Source organism: Amblyomma mixtum, chromosome 8 (genome assembly GCF_055824585.1).
Source record: "Amblyomma mixtum isolate Tamu chromosome 8, ASM5582458v1, whole genome shotgun sequence".
Lineage (NCBI taxonomy): Eukaryota > Metazoa > Arthropoda > Arachnida > Ixodida > Ixodidae > Amblyomma > Amblyomma mixtum.
In genome coordinates, this window is record NC_143019.1 from 33757268 (window position 1) to 33780010 (window position 22743).

The following is a 22743-nucleotide window of genomic DNA, read 5'->3' on the forward strand; positions in this document are numbered from 1 at the left end:
TTTTCACCTTCCAGTGCGTTGCAGTGGCCCTTAATTTGCAATAATGAGTACACCCCAATTAAACCTTGTTCAAAAACCTCTGCATGTACTTCAGTAACATAAGATTTACTGTAGAGATCTAGATAAAACAGTACCATATTTTCTTCTCCTAAAAACACACCTTCATTTACGAAAGAAACTAAAAAAAAAATCCTTGCATCACTTTACAGTTTAAAACAAATTGGTAGCTATGACAGGTAAACGAAGCACTACCAGCTACTGACACGGTGTGGCATGGGCATGACATGCGACAGGACACTCATTCAAAGCACATCTCATGCCTTCATCTATCACATCTTAAAATCTGAACTGCACGCCAAAAAAAATGGGGGGGGGGGGGGGGGGGGGAATAAGAGAGGTTACATCGTCCGCCGAACCATAGCCTCTGAACCATAGCCTCTGCATCGTTGCAAATAAATAAAGATCTAAAAAAGTGATAGAAAGGAGACAAGCTGCAGATCATTAATAGAGGCACAGACAATTTTTAGTAAAGAAGCCCCTACGGTGCAGCTAAAACCCCCAAGATGTAAACATATGGAAAACTGCCGTCCTTACTAAAAGGTTTGCAGTACAAGAGCAGTTATGCTAACCTCAGAGAACTGCGTCATAACTGCATCGTTAACAGCTCTGGTAACAACCACTCTTGTTACCTGCTTTGGTAATTACTCTCTAGTAACTGCTCCAATAGCGTCTACGCTAGTTATGCACAAGGCGGCGTATGTGCATTTTTTAAGAGAACTTCTACCTCCTGTGACGCACCATCCTTTGCCTGCAAAGAGAGTGCTAAGTGCACGTGCAATGAGTGCATCCTAACTGTGCGACCTTTATTGCACGAAAAGGTTAAAGGTTACGAGAGGGAGAGAACTAAAAAAAGGACGGCCCAGCCGCTGTGCTTTGTACTATTCACAAGCAGTAGTGAGTATATATACCTGAGCTCTTGTGCACTGTGTTACATAAAGGCGAGAAACATATGCTATGCACTCCATCCAAGAGTACAAAAAATGAGTCACTACAAAAACCCTCAAACAAAGCAGTATCTATTCGTCAGGTTGGCAAGCTAAAGGGTGGTGCGAGGTTTATACTTCTATAAGTTTGGATCCCAATGCACACTACATTCGTGCTCAAGCGTTGCTGTGAATGCAACATTGTGAATGCAACATTGTGAAGGCATACATCTGAACCAAATGACTGGCAAGCCAAAAAAAAATAACGATGGTCAACCAGACAATGTCGAGAACCAGACAATGCCATCATAGAATGAGCCTGAATCTTCTGAAATGCTTGCTTTACATTCCGACGGGGTCACTCACGGCGTAATGTCTTTAACAGGCTTTTCGGAATTGGCAGACCCAGAGGTACGTGAAAAGGACATTTCTCCAAGGAACGTCTGTGAACACACTTCCTTCTTGCGTTTCCTTCTTTCACTGAAGACGATAAAGCTTTAAACAAATTTACCGGCTATCTTTGGACAGTAACGTGTTCCAAAGTAAGAGCACCGACATTTGGTGCCAACGTGCGGGGTACCCGTACATGTTGGCATTCACTTCGAGTAGTCGCTAAAACAACAAATACTAAGAGTACTTATTCGCTTCAATACTTTTTGTTTAAGACGAGAACACAGAGTTGAATAATGATTTATGCAAAACCCCAAACAAAACAACAGAAAAAGATTGGCAAAATTTGCTTAACCTAGTATTGAGAAACACCACATTAAGAGGTTATCGTAAAGAGCAGTGCTACCGCAGTGACAAACCTTATTCCATATTCTACAAGAGTATGCATATAATCTGTTGAATCAGGCTAGAGATTAACGAAAAAGAGAACACGTTTCGCTTGGAATGTTGACCTTTCCCCCACATGTCCCAATGCACTGCTGGCCAGCTGTAAACTAACAAATGCGGTAGTCGACAAAGTTGGCAGGCCGACGGCTCATCGTTGTCAGAAGCCACTGTTGTTGAGCCCATTGAGCCGCTTCTGAAAACCGTTCACCAGCTCCTCTAACCTGCAAGTTCCAAAGAGATGCACGATTTATAAAAATGAAAAAGCATAAGTAAAACCTGTGAAGCAGCCTTCCCACGTATTACATCCCTCCCCCCCTTACGAGTGGTTTAACTCATCACAACATGCACACTGGAAGATGCTATTTATTAAGGCGAAAGTCTTATACGGCCCATTAGCAATGCTTACTATTAAGTCTTTATCATAAGAAGCAGCTTTATGATAAGCTTTATGGTTTTTCTGAACCGCCTGGTTTCCAAAGCCATCGGATTGATACCCATGGGAAGTAGGTCCATATTACAAAAGGCACTGAAATGTGGTGGCCAGTTATTTTTAACTTTCTTAACAGCTATCTGGAGATGACGTGCAATGAAAATTTCCTGTACTGATGTGTTGGATACTTTTCTGATAAATGGCAACAGTGGTTCCAGCTTTTAAAGTATTTTGTTTCATTTGTTGGTAAAGAAAGACGCGGGTTCGATCTCAGCCGCAGTAGTCAAATTCCGATGGAGGCGAAATTCTAGAGTCCCATGTACTGTGCGATGTCAGTGCACGTTAAAGAACCCCAGGTAACCGAAATTTCCGGAGCCCTTCACTACGGCATCTCTCACAGCCTCAGTCGCTTTTGGACATTAAACTCCCAATAAAACCAAACCAATCATTTGCTGGCATTTTATTTCATTCCTTTTCCGCTGTACCTGATAGCCAGCACAGAGAGCAAATGTCAGTGCAGCCCTTCGAATGAAAAATAATCCATATTCTTTTTACCATTAAGGATAATGTTCACTATAGCAATAAAATACTTTTCAAAGCATTCTTTGGGTCAGGTAAGTGATTATAGTGATTTAGAGCCACCAAAAATAATCCACAACATGCAATGCATCCACTGGACCAATATAGCATCCATCAAACTCAAGGATAATCCTCTCAGTGAGTAAATAAACATTTTTTGTCTTTAATTTTCAATTTTTCAACAGTATTCATTTCTAGACACCCATTAGAGCAAAACACATATCCACCGAGTACCCATGCTCCAGGTGGGAAACCAAATTAGTATAGAAAGCCTAGCAGTGCACTCCCCCCCCTTCCTCCCCCCCGAATTGAAGGCAACGGATTAAACTAAACTTGATGCAAATCTGCATAGTAAATCTCTGCCATACTGTATTGACCCCAGTGACGAATGTGACCCATTTACTAATCACCTCTGGCACTTGAGTTCTGCCCCATGCCGTGACGCAACCTCCTCGTCGAGACGCTGACTGATCCGCTGAACTTCCTCTTTGAGCTGCTGCAGTATTGAGCTCGTCACCATATCCGCGCCCTCCTCAACGCCAATGAAGTCCGTCTGCGCTTCCGCCGATATCTTGACACCTCCGTCACCGGTGCCCCGGTCACCGCTGCCGAGAAAAGGCGAGAAAGATAGAAGTTGAAGGGGCGTTCACTTAATGTCCCGCGTTAATGTCCTGACACTTAAGTGTCAGGCGTTACGAGCGTAACGAAAGAGTAGGAAAGGGGGGGGATCATGGTTATGTGACATGTCACGTGACCTCGTGATGTGATGACATGACGAATTTCATGCGGGCAATGATGCAAAGTCCTCAGGGAAGGAAAGGGGGTAGGTCACAACGATGAAGCCGATGAAGATGAAGAAGTCATTCTGCACTTGCATTAAGGCCTTTCAGAATAAAAAAAACAATACCCAGCCAGGTGTGTCAATTCCTGGAATAATGTATGAGGTTCACCATACTAAAGCAGCCCGAAGAAATAGTGGAGGGCTTCTGAATAATTTCAACCACCTGCGTTTCCTTGAAGGGCCCCGCAGCACTATTCAATAAAGTTGCGGTATGCCTGGGATGCTAAAGGACACCGCTTCATGAATCCCCTACCTCATGAACTTTTTTTATGCATTCTGCAATCAGAATTTGAATTTCATCCTCTTCGCACCTTTCTTCCTCCTCTCATCACTTTATGCATGCTCAAACATCAGTGCTCCTCCCCTGACCCCAATCACTCGGCCCCACTACCAGGTTGCCAACGTGCACACAAATTCCCCCGAACGAAGCTTCCTGACGCGCCCTGAGTGACACCTGAAAGTATCTAACCGACAGCCATCTCTAAAGCAACATGGCACTACACTACAGAAACGTTAGAGATGAGGGGCCAGGTAATTTGGCTCGTCACTGCCGTGGTCACCAGTGCGCGCCTAAGTTCGAGGAGTGTTCAATGGTCGGAAAAAATAGTGATCTTTAAAAAACGAGGGAGATACTAATTGAAGCTGCGGCGATGGAAAAAGAGGGATTGGAAAATTGCGTTAGTGATCCTTCGGTGTCATTATCAAAAAGGACTTAGCTTTCTTAGATTCAAGGCAGCGGGCGATAGTGTGAAACGTGCTTACTGACTGGTGGCTTGCATTTTGTTTTTTCTCATTCCTGACACATCATGAACTTGACAAGATAATCATTGTTAGTCATCTGTACCTGTACCTTACGTGATCTTTATAAGGTTGTCCGCGCCAAATAAAGATCGTTCAGTGGAAGTTTAGCACTTGTGTTGTGTCCTTTCAATTTTGTGCGCTATGGATCCTCATGTGGACTACCCACTAGCCCGAACCCTGACCCTTCTAAGCAACATGGAGGAAGGCTCAAGTTTGAAAAAGTCACCGAAAAGGGCCCGCGAAATTTCGAGCATGACTGTGGGTTCTCTGCTGCATGAAGAGTGTATTATTTCATCAGAACTGCGATCTCATCAGGCTTTACCACCTTTTGTTACAGTTCCCTCTTTCATCTCTGAAAGAAATAAAACCTCCAACCTCAGGTACTCATGACAACGCACTGCAATGAGTGAGTGAGTTTATGTACTCTCCTCGGAAAGTGCTGCAGGACCCCTTTAACATACACAGTCAACACACAGCTGTCTTTTTGCATTGCCTCTGTTGAGAGAGAGAGAGAGAGAGAGAGTGTGTGTGTGTGAGAGAGAGAGAGAGAGAGAGGGGGTCAGCTGGCCAAAACGTCCATTGAAATGTAGCCACCGCATCCGGGATTACAGCCCATGTCCTTGGTATTAGCTCCCAAATGCCACAACCCCTGAACTACTGCGGCAAGTTCAATTCCTGCTCTTTGAACCAGCCCGCTCTCAACTTTTCACTGTAGTGCAACTTTCCAGACAGTTAGCAGGCCAAAGGGGGTACACACATCCATGCCGTACCTTCCATTGGCTTGCGCAGCTAGGCTCTCCTGAAGCTCATGCAACCGGCCAACTGCAGCATTCCTCTCATTGGTTGCCTGCTGTATCGCATCCTGCAATGAAGACGAAAAAAGTATAAGAAAAGACAGAGAAAAAACGGTGCTACTCAGTTTCATACAACAGATGTGTGACAGTGATAGGAGATTGCATATAAGCGCTCACGATGCAGTCAATGAGCACTGACCCACAGGAGAGTACCAGTGCTACCATTTAAGATGTGCGATGGCTTCGGTAACCATCTTAGGTAGAAACAGGCGATGACAATGAACTCAGTAGGCACCTTTCGATTGCGAAATTAAATGCATAGGCAGCCTTATGTTCCTTCTACTACACTTCCTTGCAAAAGCTTTGCTGATGTGGAACTCTATACCAAAAATTCCACGTTGTAAGGGAAATCAGTTGCATTAAATTGCCTTCGTAACTGATGGGAAATTGAAAATGTTGCGTGGGAGTGAGATTTTAACTCTAACGCAGTAGTATTCATTGTAGCATTGAGGGAAACTTTAGATGCAACCTTAATAAACATGCGATTGTACAAACTTCGTGATGGTGATGAAACAAGACAGCTACTGATATCATTCATGATGGCTTGGCATTAGGGTAACATTCTGTACATGAGGAGTTAGCAGCCAAACGAAGCCAACAGCTCGGCCTTTAAGCACAAGCACAATGATAATACAGTAGACATTGAGGATCATAATTATTAAAACAGCAAGCCCTGTTACTATCTGTCACATGGCCCGAGTTTAATTCCGGGAGCGAAACAGCAAAGGACAAGAGCCTATGCGGTACAGCTTGCATATAAACAAGGGACTAAAGTGCTGTGTGACATCAAGAAGCAAGAAAACTGGTAATCTGCTGAAACTGATGCAGTACGTAGTTGGTTCTAAACCACAGTGTTCGTAACAGCCTCATGTTGCAACTACAAACTGACACTTGGCTTCGTGCCTTGTTGCCTTATGATGGGAACTATGATGCAAGATACGAAGAAAATGAAAAAAAAAGTTTCAAAGAAGGCTGCTCACATTGCTTGAGCAGCCCCAGTTCTCACTCTTCCATATCGCTTTCATATGCAACTCCTGAAGCTCCTTCTCCAAGACCTTCACCTAAATGACAATGAAATGAAGAATAGTTAATCAGGGAGAATATTCTGACAAGCTTGAAGTGAAAAAAAAAAACAAAAAAAAACGACACAACAGCAACACTAAAATACCACCCCCCTTCGACTGTGCAGCTGTGCAACTGTGCACACAACAGTGCAGCCTATAATTTGCTCACGTGGCAGTCACAGCATTTTAAACCTCTGAAGAAAAGGCCTGCGCATGGCCTGCGGTGCTCTGAGCCACCGAAAGTGTAACAGACGACTGGCCATAAGCTTGAAGAGTCAGCTTAAATAATGTGGGCAATGGACTTTTTACTTTTGATGAAGAGTATGTTTTTTTATACAAGCACAGCACACTGAACAATACTGGTCATGCAGTGAGCTAGCTCTTGACAACATGGCAAATCCATAATAAAGGCAACCAAATGCATGCTTTGTAATAAGGGAGTAATTACTCATTGGCATCCACCCAAGCGCAGCCATACGGCTAAAAAGGAAAGCTATACAGCTTTCTCAGAAACTTCGTAGTTAAAGAAAAATTCGTCCTGGTCCGGGGTTCGAACCCGGGACCACCGCTACACCGGAGCAGTCGCTCTACCAACTGAGCTAACCGGGACGGCAAGCTTATGGTAGGGCGAGAGCGAATTGATCAATAACTCGAAGTGGGAACAGTGTTGGTCCTGGGTTCGAACCACGGACCAGGATGGATTTTTTCTTTAACTACGAAGTTTCTGAGAAAGCTGTATAGCTTTCCTTTGTAGCCGTATGGCTGCGCTCGGGTGGATGCCAATGAGTAATTACTCCCTTATTACAAATTTACTCCACCTTGGGTGTTTCCCCTAAACATTTGACCAAGTGCATGCTTCTTCTGAAATTTCTTTTCGGTTCACAGCAGATGATGAACAAACGTGTTCTGTATAGCAACCTAAAACAACAATCGTCGACTGATCAATATGAATCTGTGGGACCATTTTCCAGACACCACCAGTGCCATAAAGTGAAACCAAGCCGACTATCCTGAAGAAAAGGTGGGTGGTTGCACCAACCTTCTCGAGAGCGACGTCCCGCTCAGCCTGGATGGCTCGCAGCCGGTGCCGTGCCCTCTTGCCCCGGTGGTCACGTAAGCGATGCACAGAAGCCAGCAGTGTCTCCTGGTGCCGTGTTACACGCGCGGGCGCCCAGCTGCCCTCCAAGCCCTGCAGGATCTTGTCCAAGCCCTGGGGAAGGAGGGAAGATTTGTCACGTGTCTCACGACTTCAGTGCAGTGCAGTTTTGACTGGTACACTTGTCACGTTATCAATGACCAAATCCCCTAACTTTCAGCGGCAGAGAATTTTGAATTCCGCAAACTGCAAACGAAGAATCTGCGAACATTGCTTCAGAAAGAGAGGGAGGGAGAAACAAGCAGCGACTCACACTTAGCACAAGGTTGTCACAGTCTTCCTCGTCACCCGAGCCATCCGATGCATCGCTCCTGAGGAAAAACAAACAAAAAATGGAACTCAAGAGAAGAGATTGAAACTCTCCAACATGCAGCCTACTGCAAGGACAAGCTGGAATGCGCACATTCCGGGAGTTATTTTATTATTCACTTCTAAGAAATCTATATCAATTCAAACATTACCACAAGACAGCACAAAGTTAAGAGATGTTGCATATTTTCTCACTAGTAGTTACATAGGTAAGCAAAGCTAGAAATTTTGAAACAAACAGGAAAAGGAGCTTGCGAAGGTGAAAATGTGAGAAAAAAATTATTGAGGACAAAAGCAGGGACAGTGCAGTTTCACAGTCACATTACTACAAGCACATATAAAATTAACTATGTATTACATAAGTACGCAGAGCCAATTATCATCAACCTTGTTCCCACCAGTGACAGTTTTAAAAGAAACAGAATTACACAAACTAGGCTCTGCAGGGCTATTACAAATTCACTCATGCTGATCTCAGGCTCTTGCTTGGTTGAAATAAATTCGAAAAATTTTGCCAAGCCCTATGTTAAGAGTCCATTTCAACGTCCTTCAATTAGAATGGCACTTCCACTTAATTCCATCCATTAAATGTTTGTGTGGGAAGGATAAGGCTTGTACGGGCACTTGCAATAAGAAAAATGTGTCTATCAACATTACCAATAAACAAAACGAGCAGAAGATTCACAGCTTCCTGAATATTGTCCAGCAAGAAATTTTTTTAAGGCACTTTGATGAAGCTCAGTTATCTGCAGTTGAAACTTGAATTTAAGCGTTTTTGCGCCATTTCCCTCTCCTCGTGTCACTTTTTGCACGCTGGAAGGTCAGCGCTCCTCCGGGAGCTAGGCGATCTATTAGCCGCGGCCATGACAGCTGCCTTACGTCTGAAAGGATCCAACCAATAGCTACATCTGATCTTGTATACACAGCGGTGAGCGATGGAGGGTGCGAGCATGAAAAAGTCGCCGGGAAGGGCTCGCCAACTTTCGCGCGTGATTGCGGGTTCTCTGCTGCGTGTGGAGGCCTATTTTTTGGCTCAGGTGTTCGTGACAAGACAACGCAGTGATTGCGCGAGTTGATGTTCTCTCCTCGGAAGGTGTTTCAGAGCGCCTTTAATCTGATGGAAGTTTCACAGAAAGTCTCCCCATGAGGGAATTACATATCACCATCACAGGACTACCACAACAGCACTTCCTATGTAAAGAACTCCAACTTGTTAAGAATGTTAAAATGGAGAACAAGAAGCATATGGGTAGCCATACCTGGCTTCCGCCAGCTTCTGCAGCTCCTTCTGGTACATGTCCAAGCTCTGGTTGGCACTGGCAAGCCGCTCGCTGATGGAGTCGTCTCGCTCCCGCTGTGCGTAGTACACGTCCGCCAGCAGTTCTGGAACAAGCGACACACTAAATTGTACCACTGGAAACCCACTTGTCCTGTGACTACAAAGCAGGTACACACAGCATTTGAATAGAATAGCAGGTAGCCACTTTCTCTGTGCATGTATTTTTCCGTCGTCGCCTACATATGAATGGCCGTAATTTGAACTCAATGGTGCAAGGGCAGATAGGCTTAAAGGGGCTGCGAAACACTGCCTGGGGGAATACCGGCTATACTTCAGGTGGGTTCTTTATGTCACACAGATGCTGACTTAAAAAGAATTACAGGAATCGATGCACAGGAACGGGAGTTATTCAGTGAAGAAATTTCAAAATACAAGCAAACAAAACGCCGCCCTCAAATCGATTTTGGCGGGGCTTCCCACTCCTATTTCGCTCTCCCAATGACGGCACCTGGCGCAACCAATCAAAACAGCCAGCCAGAGCACGTCGCTGAAGTTTGCACTCCATGGTTGCCTGCTCTCTGTAACTCGTTCTTGCTGAGGCTGGCAGCGTTGTTTCCATGCCAGAGCGCCCCCTGGTGGTGTATTTTTATTTTACTTGCTTTGCAGGGCTTTTATCTAAGACAAACAAACTGTTTTTGTTGATCTAATATAAAACGCAGACAGGTGACAAAATGTGTCTCTATTTATTCACACAATTTGCAGTATATTTACTGTTTGTCCGGTCATCAAGCTCGCGCCAGGTGATGTCATATCCGCTGCTAAAAACCCGCCGCTGTGTGGCGACACCATCAGAGCCATGAAGTTGTTTTTGGGAGGACATTAAAATATTAAGAAACGGAATGTATGCGGTATTACCGACGCTAATAGCACCATTATAACTCGCTGTATGCAATCAACAGGCAAAACAGTTAACTAAGATTGTGTTTCTGGGCCCCTTTAAACTGACTCATCTGTTTTATGGTCTGCACAGTTAAGGGGGGACATGGGTCTTAGAGCATTTTTTTTTATTTACAGACCAAATGCAATTAAACTGCACAGACTTATTCAGTTTTTTCTGCTGATTTCAAATATGCGATTTGTTTATTTCTAGGCCAATTAGTTCCTCATATATTAAACAAACAAAACAAAAAACAAACAAAAAATAATGTCTTCCAACCACTGTTTAACTCTTTCGTTACCACGGGAAAACGACCATTTTTTATATGTCTCAGACAAAAATTTTTTTTAGAAAAATTGTGAGAGATAAAATTATATAAAATGCATACAATGATTGAGATAGAATGCGCTTTATAATGAAATTTATTTGAACACACATTCTGCTTGAAATGCTGTGAAAAAAAAAATCAGTAGACACAACAAAAAATAAAAAAGAACAAAAGTTTTGTGTTTATATGACAATAACTTTCCAAACACCTGTACTAAAAAAATTCTAGAAGTTACAAAACAATTCAAATTCTTTCTAAAACATGACATTAAAGTTTTAAAATTATAACTTGAATAGTTTTCGAGCTAGAATTTTTTTCTTTATGCCTCTTGAAAAGGCTCATTTGAGAGTGCCCTTGATATGATTTTTACAGTCCAACAAAAAAAAAATTGGAAGTGTAATGTTATGTGCCAAACGAAAGCTTGGTAAGGATGGTTTAAAAAATACAAATCAAAACTTATTTAATTTACGAAATAAATTGAAAAAAAAAATAATACACAAAAAGTATAGGTGCGATATAGCGATATATAGTATGCGGTAAGTATAGCTGCAATGTAGCTGCAGAATCGAAATCCGACATTACAACATCTTCGTCCGAGTCACTGCTGCTCGGAGCATCTTGAAAATCAGCTGCAGAGGCTGAAGAATCATGTGCAGCGGGACTCTTCCGAGCGCACGAAGTGCCCGACCTTGACGCGACACCATCCTCACCGCGTGTTATGTCGCAATAAGCCTATGCTCCAAGGGCACTTCAAAAAACGAACTAGGCCAAAAATAGAACTAACCGTCTGAACAACAAACCTGATCCGCCCGCACAAGCGGACAGGAAAAAGGAAACGAAACTATCAGGCCAACGTTCCGGGATCGGTTTGCGCAGTTACAGCGTCTGAACCAAAATCCGACAATGCAACATCGTCACCAGAGACTCTGCTACTCGTAGCATAGATAATAATTGCAGTCGACGCGGTAGAACTGCGCGCAGCAAGGTTTTTCAGAGTGCACGCCGTCCGCACGCCCGACGCCATGCACGGAGCGTCCTCGCCAATGATGAACGCTTTGCCCAGACGAAGACAAGTCCCCTTGTCGAAACGTTGGCTCAAGCAACCTGAGGTTTTCCCCTCCCTTGTTCATTTTGTGACTTCCGCTTCAAGGGCATTTCAAAAATTCGCGCCTCATGGGAAAATTGCACTCTACGCAGAAACCGAAACTGTAGTCTCCGAAGAACAAGTTAGATGGCGTCACATCACCGTAACGGCTATAATGAGGAACTCCGGTTCGCACAAACAGACCGGAACCAGGAATCTGAACGCACAGGCGAGCGTTCTGGGCTCTCGTTGCGCAGTTTGAGCTTCGAAACAATACCTGACGGTACAGCATCGTCGTCAGGGTCCGTGCTAATCGATACATCAAAAATATGTGGTGCAAACGCAGCAGAATTGAGTGGAACAGGGTTTTTTTGAGCGAGTGCCATTCCCGATGATGACGGCTTGTTCGGAGCGCCCGACGCCGCACCCCCAACTTCAAGCGCGTCTCAAAAATTGCCGCTTTTTGGCAAAAATATAAACTAAACAGGAAATTTAAGTTCAATGTGCGAACAACAAACCGAATGACTCAGCAAGTACGTAGCGGCCGCGGTTGCGCTGCCGTAGTGCTTCGAATTTTTCGATCACCGGTGATCGAAGCGCAGTGGCGTGGTAACGAAAGAGTTAAGAAAAAGACCATGACAGGCATAAAATATACACAGAAAGCTGCCCTGACTAAAAGTAAGCCAGTAGCGTGAATTCACTGCACAACCTAAACTAGCGCGAAATATGCACCTGTAACTCGGGTTTCGAGTACACTCTGCATTTAACAGCGATCCGATGAGAAATGGTTCAGCTCTCCCAATATTTGAGCAAGGCTGCCATTTCTTGTATAAAGAACCAACTTCTAATGCATAAAATTTACTAGAAATGCACATAAAAAAGAGATTCTCTCTTCCCACACACCAGCAAAGCTGCTGCCGTTGACCGAGCCGACAGGAGGGGGCTTGTCCGGGGACTTTATTCTTCTCAGCAGCTCCAACTGCGACTGCAGGTGCTGCACCTGGTTCCAGAGCTGCACAGCAATGCGTGCCATTGAATATTTCCCCTTATAAGCACTTTCACCACCTTACTTCTTTTCCAAACCAAACACTATGTGGAGTTCGCCTCCGCCCAGTACACAATTCATTACTGAATTTTTCCCTTCCATGCAGCTTTGGTTTCAGTCTTGAAAGCCATACTGTAGCTATCAAATCACAGCTGGAGTAATGGTCACATAAGGCACACAAAAAAAAACTGTGATATACTAATCACTACTCTTTATTCCTAAAACATCAGTTTGAATCCTGAGGAAAGGTTTTTGCAAAGCATTAAAAAGCACTAATTATATAGGAGTTCTTGTCGGTAACCAGCTCAAAATTCCAGATTCTGTTTCCAATAGCCAACACTATGCCGTTCTTCGACGCACAACATTGTGGCATACCAGTATATTTGTGCAACCACATATGTACAAGTGCCTACTCACATGACGAAACAGCATGCTAACCTTTTTTTGGTAAATTAAACGAGATATTGGCATCCTTGGATGTGCAAAGATAAAATCAGCTGCTTCCTCGTAAAACCATTTTTTGAAGCAGAACCTCGCTCTGAAAATTGTTTGCTGTGGGGAGAAACATTTGCACTGCCTTGTATGGCTTGCCGACGTGCAATCGGAAATATGTACTTCGTTGCGGTGGAAATTTCGTTGTAGCGTTGCGGTTATGAATGATATTATATGCACTTCCTTCACCCCTTTTGATCAAATTAAAAACGAAAATCCAAACTTCAAAATTTTGTGCTACTAAATATATAAGTACAAAGTAGTAGCACATTTGGCAGTGGAGGTAGAGGAAGGAGCTAAGAAAGCACGAGACTTCGATTTTGAGGTTCCTGTTTAACCCTTTGAAGGTTTTTGCCGTATATGTACGGCGGCGGTTTTCTGTCCCGCAAGGTCTTTGCCGTACGGGTACGGTTTCGATCTTCCGTTTGAAATTTTGCGCCAAAAGAAGAATGCGTGCTCACTGGGGGGTGCTGCCATCTCTTAGGACTTACAAGAAGTGTTTGAATTTTGTGCTGCCTTCTTACGGAGATAAGCAGAACTTATGTCTAGCTTTAGCACGGCGGCACAGACTGCGGCAACACCCCTTTTGTAGCTTTGGTTTCGCCGCGTGATCGCAACGGAGTCGCGCGAAATTTGAGTTTTCTTTTTGTCAGCACTATCTTGCAGGGGCTGCCGAAGTTGATTTCTATCTTTATTGGCGCTGCTCTTAGCTTGCTTATCACCGTTGCTCGCGAGGTATTCTCGCCCTCTGTGGCAACGCGCCTACGCGGTTTCGATTCCGCCGTGGGATCGCAACGGAGTCGCGCGAAACGTGTTTTCTCTTTGTGGGCACTGTTTTGCAGAGGCGGCGACAGTTGATTTCTATCTTTATTGGTAATGCTCTTAGCTTGCTTATCACCGTTGCTATTCTATTCTATTGAACATTTTCCAGTTGTGAGTGATGCTGTCACCAAAGTACTGTTCCTAATTTTTTTTTACTATTTATTCTCGATTATATACATTTTGTAGATTCAAGATCCGCAATAAAGTAATTTGACCACCTGAGAAAGTTTTCTTCAAAATAATTCGACCCTCAAAGGGTTAAAATAGAACACACCACTAACTAGTCAAGAATTTTATCCATACACATCTGTTGAGTCAGGCAGCGTACGACCCAAAGAAGTGGCTGAGGTCACTGACCCCCATTTCCTTCTCTGACCACGACATGGACTAACTGGCCAGACTCATCAACCATGACCATGAAGACGTCGCTCGGCCGCAAACTTGCCTTGCCATTGATCTCCTGCAGTGCCTTGAGCTCCTCGGGTACTACTGCTCGCGTCCGTGAAGAAGCCGGAGGGTCCGATTTACCGCCCGCATGGCCCGACCTGGATGAGAGGTTATAACTCTCCCATCACTATCTTTGGTGAGAAACCACAACTAAACAGTAATTATTTGCCACACAACCCTCACATATGTGCAATGACTAAAGGATAGTAAGGAGCAAAGCCCAAGCCCCAAAAACCTAAACAATATCACGATGACTGGGTCAGCACTAGCTGCTTATACCGCTCAAGTCTCACATGTAACTCGGAAAAAAAAGTGTGAATTTCTGCTTCCATATGCTTTACAGTTATGTGCCAGCACAATCAAAGAATGCAGTATTTTACAGGCAACAAGAATGTCTGCGTCAACACTCGTGAAGACATTACAGTGGACTATTGTCAATCCAAATTCCAAGAGGACTAAAATTTGGTTAAATTGTGCAGAGTTTGAGTTAAGAGGAGATTTATAACGTGCTTGATGTTGATGGAACTAATGTTTCAGTCCAAAGAAGCCAAAGTTTGATCAAATCAACGAAAGCAGTTGCAAAATGGACCAATGGGCGAGCTTTACGTCATTTCAGCATTTGCGTAAGAATGTCAAAGGCTTACGAGCAAAAATGAGCCCCACAGAAGGTATGACAAATGGGTGGAGTAAGTCTGTTGTTTCTCCAACCATCGGATGACACTAGCATGAAAAAGGCTCCTCGATCATCATCAACATCACAATCACTATCTATGACAGTACTGCACTGTGCCCATGGACAGAGCTGCGTAATTTTTTCTTTATTTTTCACCTCTGCCTGACCTCACACAAAGCAATAACCTACCTGGGCCTGTACATCCAAATGCCGGGATTATCCGCCTGCTCTTCGTCAACCTCGTCTAGATGGATGATGGGGTCGCTGTGAGTCCGACGTGGGCTCCCAGGGGGCGCTGCAAGCCAGCTCGCAGCGCCGCCATTATTATCGTTGCTGCCGACGATGCCCGCCGCCGACCTTTCGCCGTCACCACAACCCCGGCGAAAAGGCGCAGTGTTCAGTGAGCCAGCAGGTGCGGTGGCCGTGGGTGCTGCTAGGACAGGGCGGGACACCACATCCGGAATGTCCCGTTCCGAGCTGCCAACGGGACTTGGTGGGAAATTGGCGTAGTGCGGAGGGTATGCGCTTGTCACGAGGTGCGACGGCCTTGCATGCGGATGCGGATTGCTCCGCGTTGAGGTACCTGCCGAGTGGCTGGGCTGTAGGGTTATTTAAGGAACATGTCATTGGCACATGATGACAGTAACACAAGTTACAGCGAGTCATCGCGAATACAAGCCAACTAGTGGAAAAACTCGCACCCACAATGCAAAGAAAGATGCTGAGCATCAGCTAACAAGCAAGCACAGTTGTCAGTCATGAAATCGTAGTGACTATGGCTTACAGCCAGCCACTATTTAGACACATACAGTCCAAACCACCATAAATGGGAACATAGAAGCTGCTGCCACTTCATAATATCAGGGTTGCCGGGTGACAGCTACTGGTGATAGTCTTCAAAATTAAAGAACCTCGCTTTCTGGCAACCACGCATCTGAATCGGCATGCCCCACTCATCACTGATTGTCAGTTAGTGATAGAAAAAGCTATTTTCAATCATCAGCAACAATCAGCACGCAAGCTACTGGTACGGATGAACCACTAATGAGACACTGACTGTACACACCAGCTGTGAAAGGGGCTACCACAAGAGCGCACTCCACAGTCTGAGGATATCAATCAGTGACTGAGCAAAGCTTGCAGCAAGAGTAGGGGCCTGCAACTCACATGGTCTTTTGTATAAAGTTTTTATCCTGCAGTTCACTAAAAGATTACTAAGACAGTTCAAGAAGACAAGGCACACATCGTAGGGAGCGCATACTATGGCGTCACCAGCATGCCCTTGTATAAACCTTTGTAGCTTATCTTCTGTGATCAGTGATGTGTGCTTAGTCTCCCAAAAAGCAAGGGGAAGCAGCATGATAGCCCACTAGCTTTCCTGGAATGCTGACCTATCAACGCACTTTACAGCAAGATGTACGAATTTTGGGATGTATACAACACCACCCTGAGCGTGATATGTTGCTAATGAAAACTCCCAGAAGTATATTCTGATACTGTTGCAAACGAAAATGTCCAAGCTATACTGACTTAGAGGGACTAACAATTCAGTGTCCAAAACATGTCACAAGATTACGGTGGAAATGAAAAGATCTTGTCTAATATTGTGAGAATTGAGCATTGTAATATCGAAGAAACAAGGACAAATTAATTTAATTCAATCATTACTGATTTAATAATTAATAATGATTATTATTAATTGTTATTAATATTAAGCATTATTAACCTGTTCTCAACGAGGTGTACATTAATTGTGCAGTAAGAGGTTTGGGCGTGGAAACTCAAACGGAGGCTATGTTATATACTTAAGCTGTCTATAATCACTACCTTGCAGCTCCAACTATACGAGGTATTAAGTGATTAATTTTGCTGGCATGCAATCGCTATCGTGCTCATTGATCATGGTTTCCAAAAGCATCAGGATACATAAGAATGGGTGCATCCACTGACCGAAATTTTGTCGGTAAAAATCTTCTACCACATTTCTAACTAAAGCATTGTGGAATCAGGCACCCTGGGCACTTGCTTAAGTTTTCCATTGTACCAAACAAACAATGGGTCCCTAAAATTCAGCTGTCAGTTCGTTTAAGGTAGCAGCCACGTGAAAAACTGCCCTGACAAAATTAAGCTTTAATGCTCAATGAACATACGCCCCTTTTTCCAGGTCCTCATTTTTTATAGGTGTTACTTGATGTACTTCATATCTACTACTACAAGTGAAAAACAGCTACACCCCCCCCCCTTTTTTTACTGCTAAGCTTCCATAACACACTTGAGTTTTCAGCCCCAACCCTTTTCCCCATGACCAGGGTAACAAACCAGTATAGTACAATGGTTAAAGAATGCATTGCGAAAAGACAAGGACAAATGAAGAAGTGGACAGGAGGGACACCGGACAGAGTCCATCCTGTCCACTTCTTCATTTGTCCTTGTTTTTTCACGCTGCATTCCTTCACCATGATCACTGACCAACAAGCCCAAACAGCCACTTTAGTATAGTACCGCCTCCCAGTTAACCTCCCTGTCTTTCCATCTCTTTGGCCGCTCCCTCTCGACCCATTAGAACACTAAGTCCATCAGAACAAGCATGCAGTATGACATGCAGATTAACCACCTCAGCCTACAACATAACAACAAAGCTTTTGCAGCTGCACAGCACCTACCGTCGTCGAGCGGCACGACTTCCGTTCCTGGGCAACGCTCAGTGGCAGGGAGCGGAAGTCGTTCCTGCTGTCTGGAGTAGGCGTCCCTCCACTGCAGCCGTTGTGACCCCCGTAGCTCAGCGAGAAACAGGGCGGTGACCCGCCAAAGTTGGGAGGTGGGTCCAGGATCCACTGGCCATGGTCGGCCCACGGGTCACCATCGCTACGACGCCCCTGGCGGCCCGAAACCGTGCCTGGCGACGGGCGACCCAGGCTGCTGTAGGACTCCGTGTCTGGTGAAGTCATCGAGGGAAAAAGGTTTTAAGACCACTCTGAGCCATCACTGATGACAAGACAGAATGCAGAGAGATGAGAGTGCAGTAAATGATGCTCCTAACAGACCCTCTGTAATATAGCCTTCGCTTTCCCTGCCACTGCAATCATCATCATCATCAGGCTGATGATGATGATCTGCAATAATACAGATGGAACATCGAAGTTTTTTGATGAAACACCAAAGTGCTAACAAGAGAACTCGTGAGCCATATGTAGCAAAACTGCAATGAAAAAAAGATGGATTAAGATAGCTGCACTTTCCTCAATAACTCCTGCAGAACATAACCTGTGCCTAGCTGTCACAACATGCAGAAACCCGGGAGTAAGAGAAAAAAATTTAATTTCTCTGTAACATGACATCCAGCATGGAATTAGCAGGTTGCACCTGCAAGCAAACAGATAAGAGCAGATAAAAGTATTGAAATAGCTTCCCCTTTAATGCCTGTGCATTTACTGCCCACTATATCTAGGAACTCTACTTTGAACACGCTTCTTACGAGTTACCTCCTTGAGGTCTTAGCTCTGTGTTCAATAGGACCTGATCAATCACTATTAACAACTGCATCCTAAAACAGTACTGCCGTGATCACTCAAAACCCACTCCCCTGAGCTTTGGCATAGATGCATGGATAGGCTGTTAAAATTTTTGCAATGAAAAGATGCACCATCACAATATCTAAACTGCATTATTGTTTGGAACAAGAACTGTAACTACAAGTTTCTAACAAACTGTGGGTTTGGACTAGCTGATTGTTCATAATGAATGTCTAGAAGGGCCTCAAGAGAAATATAGCCTGCTAAGAGAAGAACTTTTTTTTTTTTTTGTACCACTGACCTTTTAATGACGTGACTGAGTGACGCCGCCGAGGAGGCTTGGCCGGGGGATTTCGTTTAGCACCGGTGCTCTCGTTCGAGGATGTACTGTGAACAAGCATTGTTGTGAGCAAAATAATTACAAAAGCAACCTTTTATACCAAACTCACGTGAGGATAATGAGGCTGCAACTAAATGCGTACACGAGATTATGGGCTGATTATAAATGTGCGTCTTACAATTATTCGTGATTGAATTTAGAATTACGGCTCATCTTTCGATGTCAGCCTCTGGTTACAGTAATGAAAACGAACCACAGGAACTGTACGTGCGCAAGGTTGAGCAAGAAGTGTACAAAAATAAATGAAACAAATTGAGACTGCACAAAATTAGAACAGTGAGGCAACCATTAATACAGCAATAACAAAGCCAGTGAAAACATGTGACACAGATTTACTTTCCGGTTTAAAATGTACATGCTTAACTCGCAGCCAAAACCATCTGAGCCCAACTTGTGATAATATCATATCACAAATATACGGCAAAGCACATGCGGTACAGGATAACTGACTTCTACCTTTACGCACAACTGAAGCGAAGAAAAACTGCAAACCTATAGTTTCGGTTATCGAGGCTCGTCAAGCCAAGGGCATCGATAAAGAAAATGAACAGCGTAATGTGTACACTTAAAACAAGCACGAACCCACACAAACCCGGCTCGGAAAAAATATTAAAAATAAGCGACGGCTGACTACCATCGTAATTTCGCATGCGAAAGTCCACCATCTATTTAATATCCCACGTCGTCAACGCAACAAAACTCGTGCACCTCAGGGCCTCGGACGAAATCGTGCACGACGTCTTTTTCGCTACACGGTATGCAGACCGAAAGCAAACAAACGCGCGGCGCATCGCAAGAAATCCCCGCGCTTTCAGCCAAGGGCAAAGCAATCATCGCCTCACCTCAGACTCGAGTCATCGGGCGGCGATTCGTGGTGTGACGCTCCTTCGGGGACGCGTACCGACGCTCGATCCATTCACACCGATGCCGGAGAACACATTGGATCACGCACGACCAACGTAGCACCCCGACCGCGATCTGAAAACGGGAAACACACACACACGTCGCGAATCTTGCGGGAGCCAGCGCCGGTTCCCAGATAAACAGAACCACCACCACCGCTCGCGGCACGGTTTGCGGAAAACAAGCTTCGAATTTTACTTTTGCTTGTTCCCCAATAGGTCCTTTGAACATCGAAGTCCTCCACTTGCGAGCTGAACCGTTAGTTGTGAGCGCTGGAACACACATCTAAAGTCCCAGACTTCAGTGGGTCGTAATTGGGCCCCCAGCGGCGATTAATCAACGCAGCCGTCGGCCCCCAGCTTCACGACTAACTGCATGACGGTCACGAGTGGGTTGATCGCCCCACGTATTCCAATGCAAGGCGCGTTCGCGGAACGGTAGCCGGCCGAAGGGAGCGAAAAACACGAACAGAAAACGGGACGTGGGACGGTGCCAACACCAAAAGTGTGACATGCATACGAACAAGTGGTTCGAGCGGTTCAACGTACGGCGTGTTTGCGGTGTCAAAAGTGAACGGCAGCACACGCAACTTACGCGTCTTGCTTCCGACAAAAACTGCGTGAAAGACCGCAGCTCGTTGCCTTCGGGGGAGTGCGTCGAAACGAGGCGCAGCTTTTGACAGCGCAGGAAAGGAAGTTCCAGCTGAGAAACGCTCCCGATCGCAGCAGAAACCACGTATTTGATAGCGGGGTGTTTGTGTTTGCCGAACTAGGTAGGTGGCATGACGAACGCCAACAGCGAACCAGCGAACGGCCAAACAGAGCTCGAAGGACGTGAGAGGCCGATGTGTTTTGTTTCTGTTCATCATTTGTCGTTGCTAGCGGACTTCCGGAAGCTGTCAGTTGTTTGACTTTCAATGCACGTTTTGTTTTGAACAATCGGTACTGTACTGTAGTAGTGGTGGCGGGCTTCTAACTCGAAGGGACGATCCATAACAATGAAACATTTTTTGACAGAATGCTCTGTGAGCGAGTTGCATCGGCATCGGCAAGAAGTGCACCGGTGAATTTGGCGCAAATTACGAAAGTTAGGAAATACCGAAAATATGCAAGAGGACGGAGCTGTGCTGACGTGTCTCGCATGGGCTCCCGCCTCGAAGCCACTTTTCGGCAGAAAGAGTCAGCCTTCAGGCTCGAATATTTTGGACGACATCCGGGCCATTGTCCAGTGCCTGCTGAAGCCGGATTTTACCAATCTACGGACACCTAGGCATATTGCCGGCTGACTACCGGCCTAGCCATCGAGCTCGACCTGGCTCGTCACCTCTCCGCCGGGAACTGAGCTCCCAGGGACCTGCAAAGATGGAGTACGCCGTGGAAGGCGAGAAGATATCAGCGTCGGAGCTCGAGGACGGAAAATGGGAAACCATTCTTCGGTACCGCGACCGACAACGAGGCCTGAAGAATAAAGGGCCCGCATCAACCGACGACCAGCCTGCGCAGGGGCACGGCCAAGGCAAGTCTAATTCCAATTTTCCATCGCGAAAGAACGGGAAAAAGCTACTTGCACTCAGCAAGAAAGCACTTCTCCCGCGCTTACCAACCGATGATTACAAAATCGTCTGCCGACCACAAGGTTGGAATCTGAGGGACTTTGCGCCCGGACTACTACTCTTCTGCGCCTGCGAGGTGTCCAGGCTGCTGTATGATACGGTGAAGAATGAAGACATTATCAGAGTCAATACGGCCAACAACACCTTCACGCTATGCACGCCCGATCGTCAACGGGCGACTGCATACGCCAAGATTGAAAAACTGAACCTCCAAGGTCAAACCTACAACGTTACGTCGTACGTGGCGGCGCCCGAAGACTCGGTAAAAGGGGTCATTTACAACGCCTACGCGGGAGACTCGCCCGAAGCGGTTCGCCAAGGCTTCGGAAACAGAAACGAAGGAATAGAAGTTGTGGATGCCCGAAGGATCGGACAGTCCAGAACAATACAAATCACCTTTTTTGGAAAGAAGCTACCCAGCCAAGTAATCTATCAGTGCGGCGTCTTTCGGGTCCACCCCTTCAGGGAGCAACATGAAGTATGCTACAACTGCAGGAGGGTAGGACACCGGGCCGACGTCTGCTACAAACCTACAACGAACCTTTGCCGCCCCTGCGGAGAAAATCACTCGCCTCCACCTGAGGGAGAACAGCCAACCTGCCAACCCGTCTGCATCGTCTGCAACGGGGGCCACAACACAGGCAGCCGGAACTGCAAATTCCGGCTGATCAACAGGAACAAACAAGGAACGCCCCATGGCAGCCAGGCACCCAAGCAAGGGGACAACGACTCATCACTACACGGACACCAGTCTAGGCCCAGGAAGAAGGAACAGGGTGCTACCGGAAAAGGAGGCAGCCACAGCCGGAACAACTCCAGCTCCTTCCCGCCCCTGGGGAACCCAGCAGGGAACGACAAGCGAAGCTCGAGCCGCGGACGCAGCGATAGCCGCTCCAACAAAAAGGTGAGCTGGCCAGCAGAGGCCTCCCAATCTATTGACGCTCGAGAGAAGGAGTTTCAGATACAACTACAATCCCGAGACAGAGAAATTGCCAGCCTTAAAAAAGAGTTGGCTGACATTAAACGCCTGTTACAAGCGCATCAGGTACAGAATGCCACTGCGGCTAGAACGCCACCCACCGCGTCCCAGGCTTCGACCAATATTGCGATGGAAACAGACGCCATTTGCCACACTCCCTCCACCGCGTCCCAGTCTTCGGCCCATAACGCGACGGACACAGACGCCAGAATAGCAACTAAAAGACCGCTTCCTACAAAAGAAGGCGAGGAATCCAAACGAAAGGCCGAGGCTTCGGAAGCCGACACCCCGCAGCCATCGAAAGCGCCTACCAAACTCAGGGCAGACATCAATACTCTGTCAGAGAGAACTAGCGCTATATCAACAGAACAAGCAA

General features: G+C 45.6%; 1 protein-coding gene across 1 annotated transcript; it reads right to left on the reverse strand.

The window, feature by feature from the left end:
* Nucleotides 1-1282: 1282 nt before the first annotated feature.
* Nucleotides 1283-20512, reverse strand: LOC149331975 (uncharacterized). The gene is made up of 14 exons (XM_089556967.1): nt 20371-20512; nt 19716-19851; nt 18775-18860; nt 17625-17896; nt 15151-15560; nt 14287-14386; nt 12386-12494; nt 9114-9237; nt 7799-7856; nt 7429-7599; nt 6306-6386; nt 5242-5333; nt 3240-3434; nt 1283-2041 (listed from the first exon to the last, which is right to left on the reverse strand). Exons 2-14 carry the CDS (start codon nt 19787-19789, stop codon nt 1978-1980), a joined length of 1836 nt encoding a protein of 611 aa, XP_089413093.1. The 5' UTR covers nt 19790-19851; nt 20371-20512; the 3' UTR covers nt 1283-1977.
* Between the last annotated feature and the right edge of the window lie 2231 nt (nt 20513-22743).

Coding starts and splice junctions, on each gene's coding strand:
- LOC149331975 (XM_089556967.1), bottom strand. CDS start 19,789: ATGGATCGAGCGTCGGTACGCGTCCCCGAAGGAGCGTCACACCACGAA. Junction 15,561..17,624: donor AGTCGTGCCGCTCGACGACG/GTAGGTGCTGTG, acceptor ATAACCCTACAG/CCCAGCCACTCGGCAGGTAC. Junction 6,387..7,428: donor GGGACGTCGCTCTCGAGAAG/GTTGGTGCAACC, acceptor ATTGTCATTTAG/GTGAAGGTCTTGGAGAAGGA.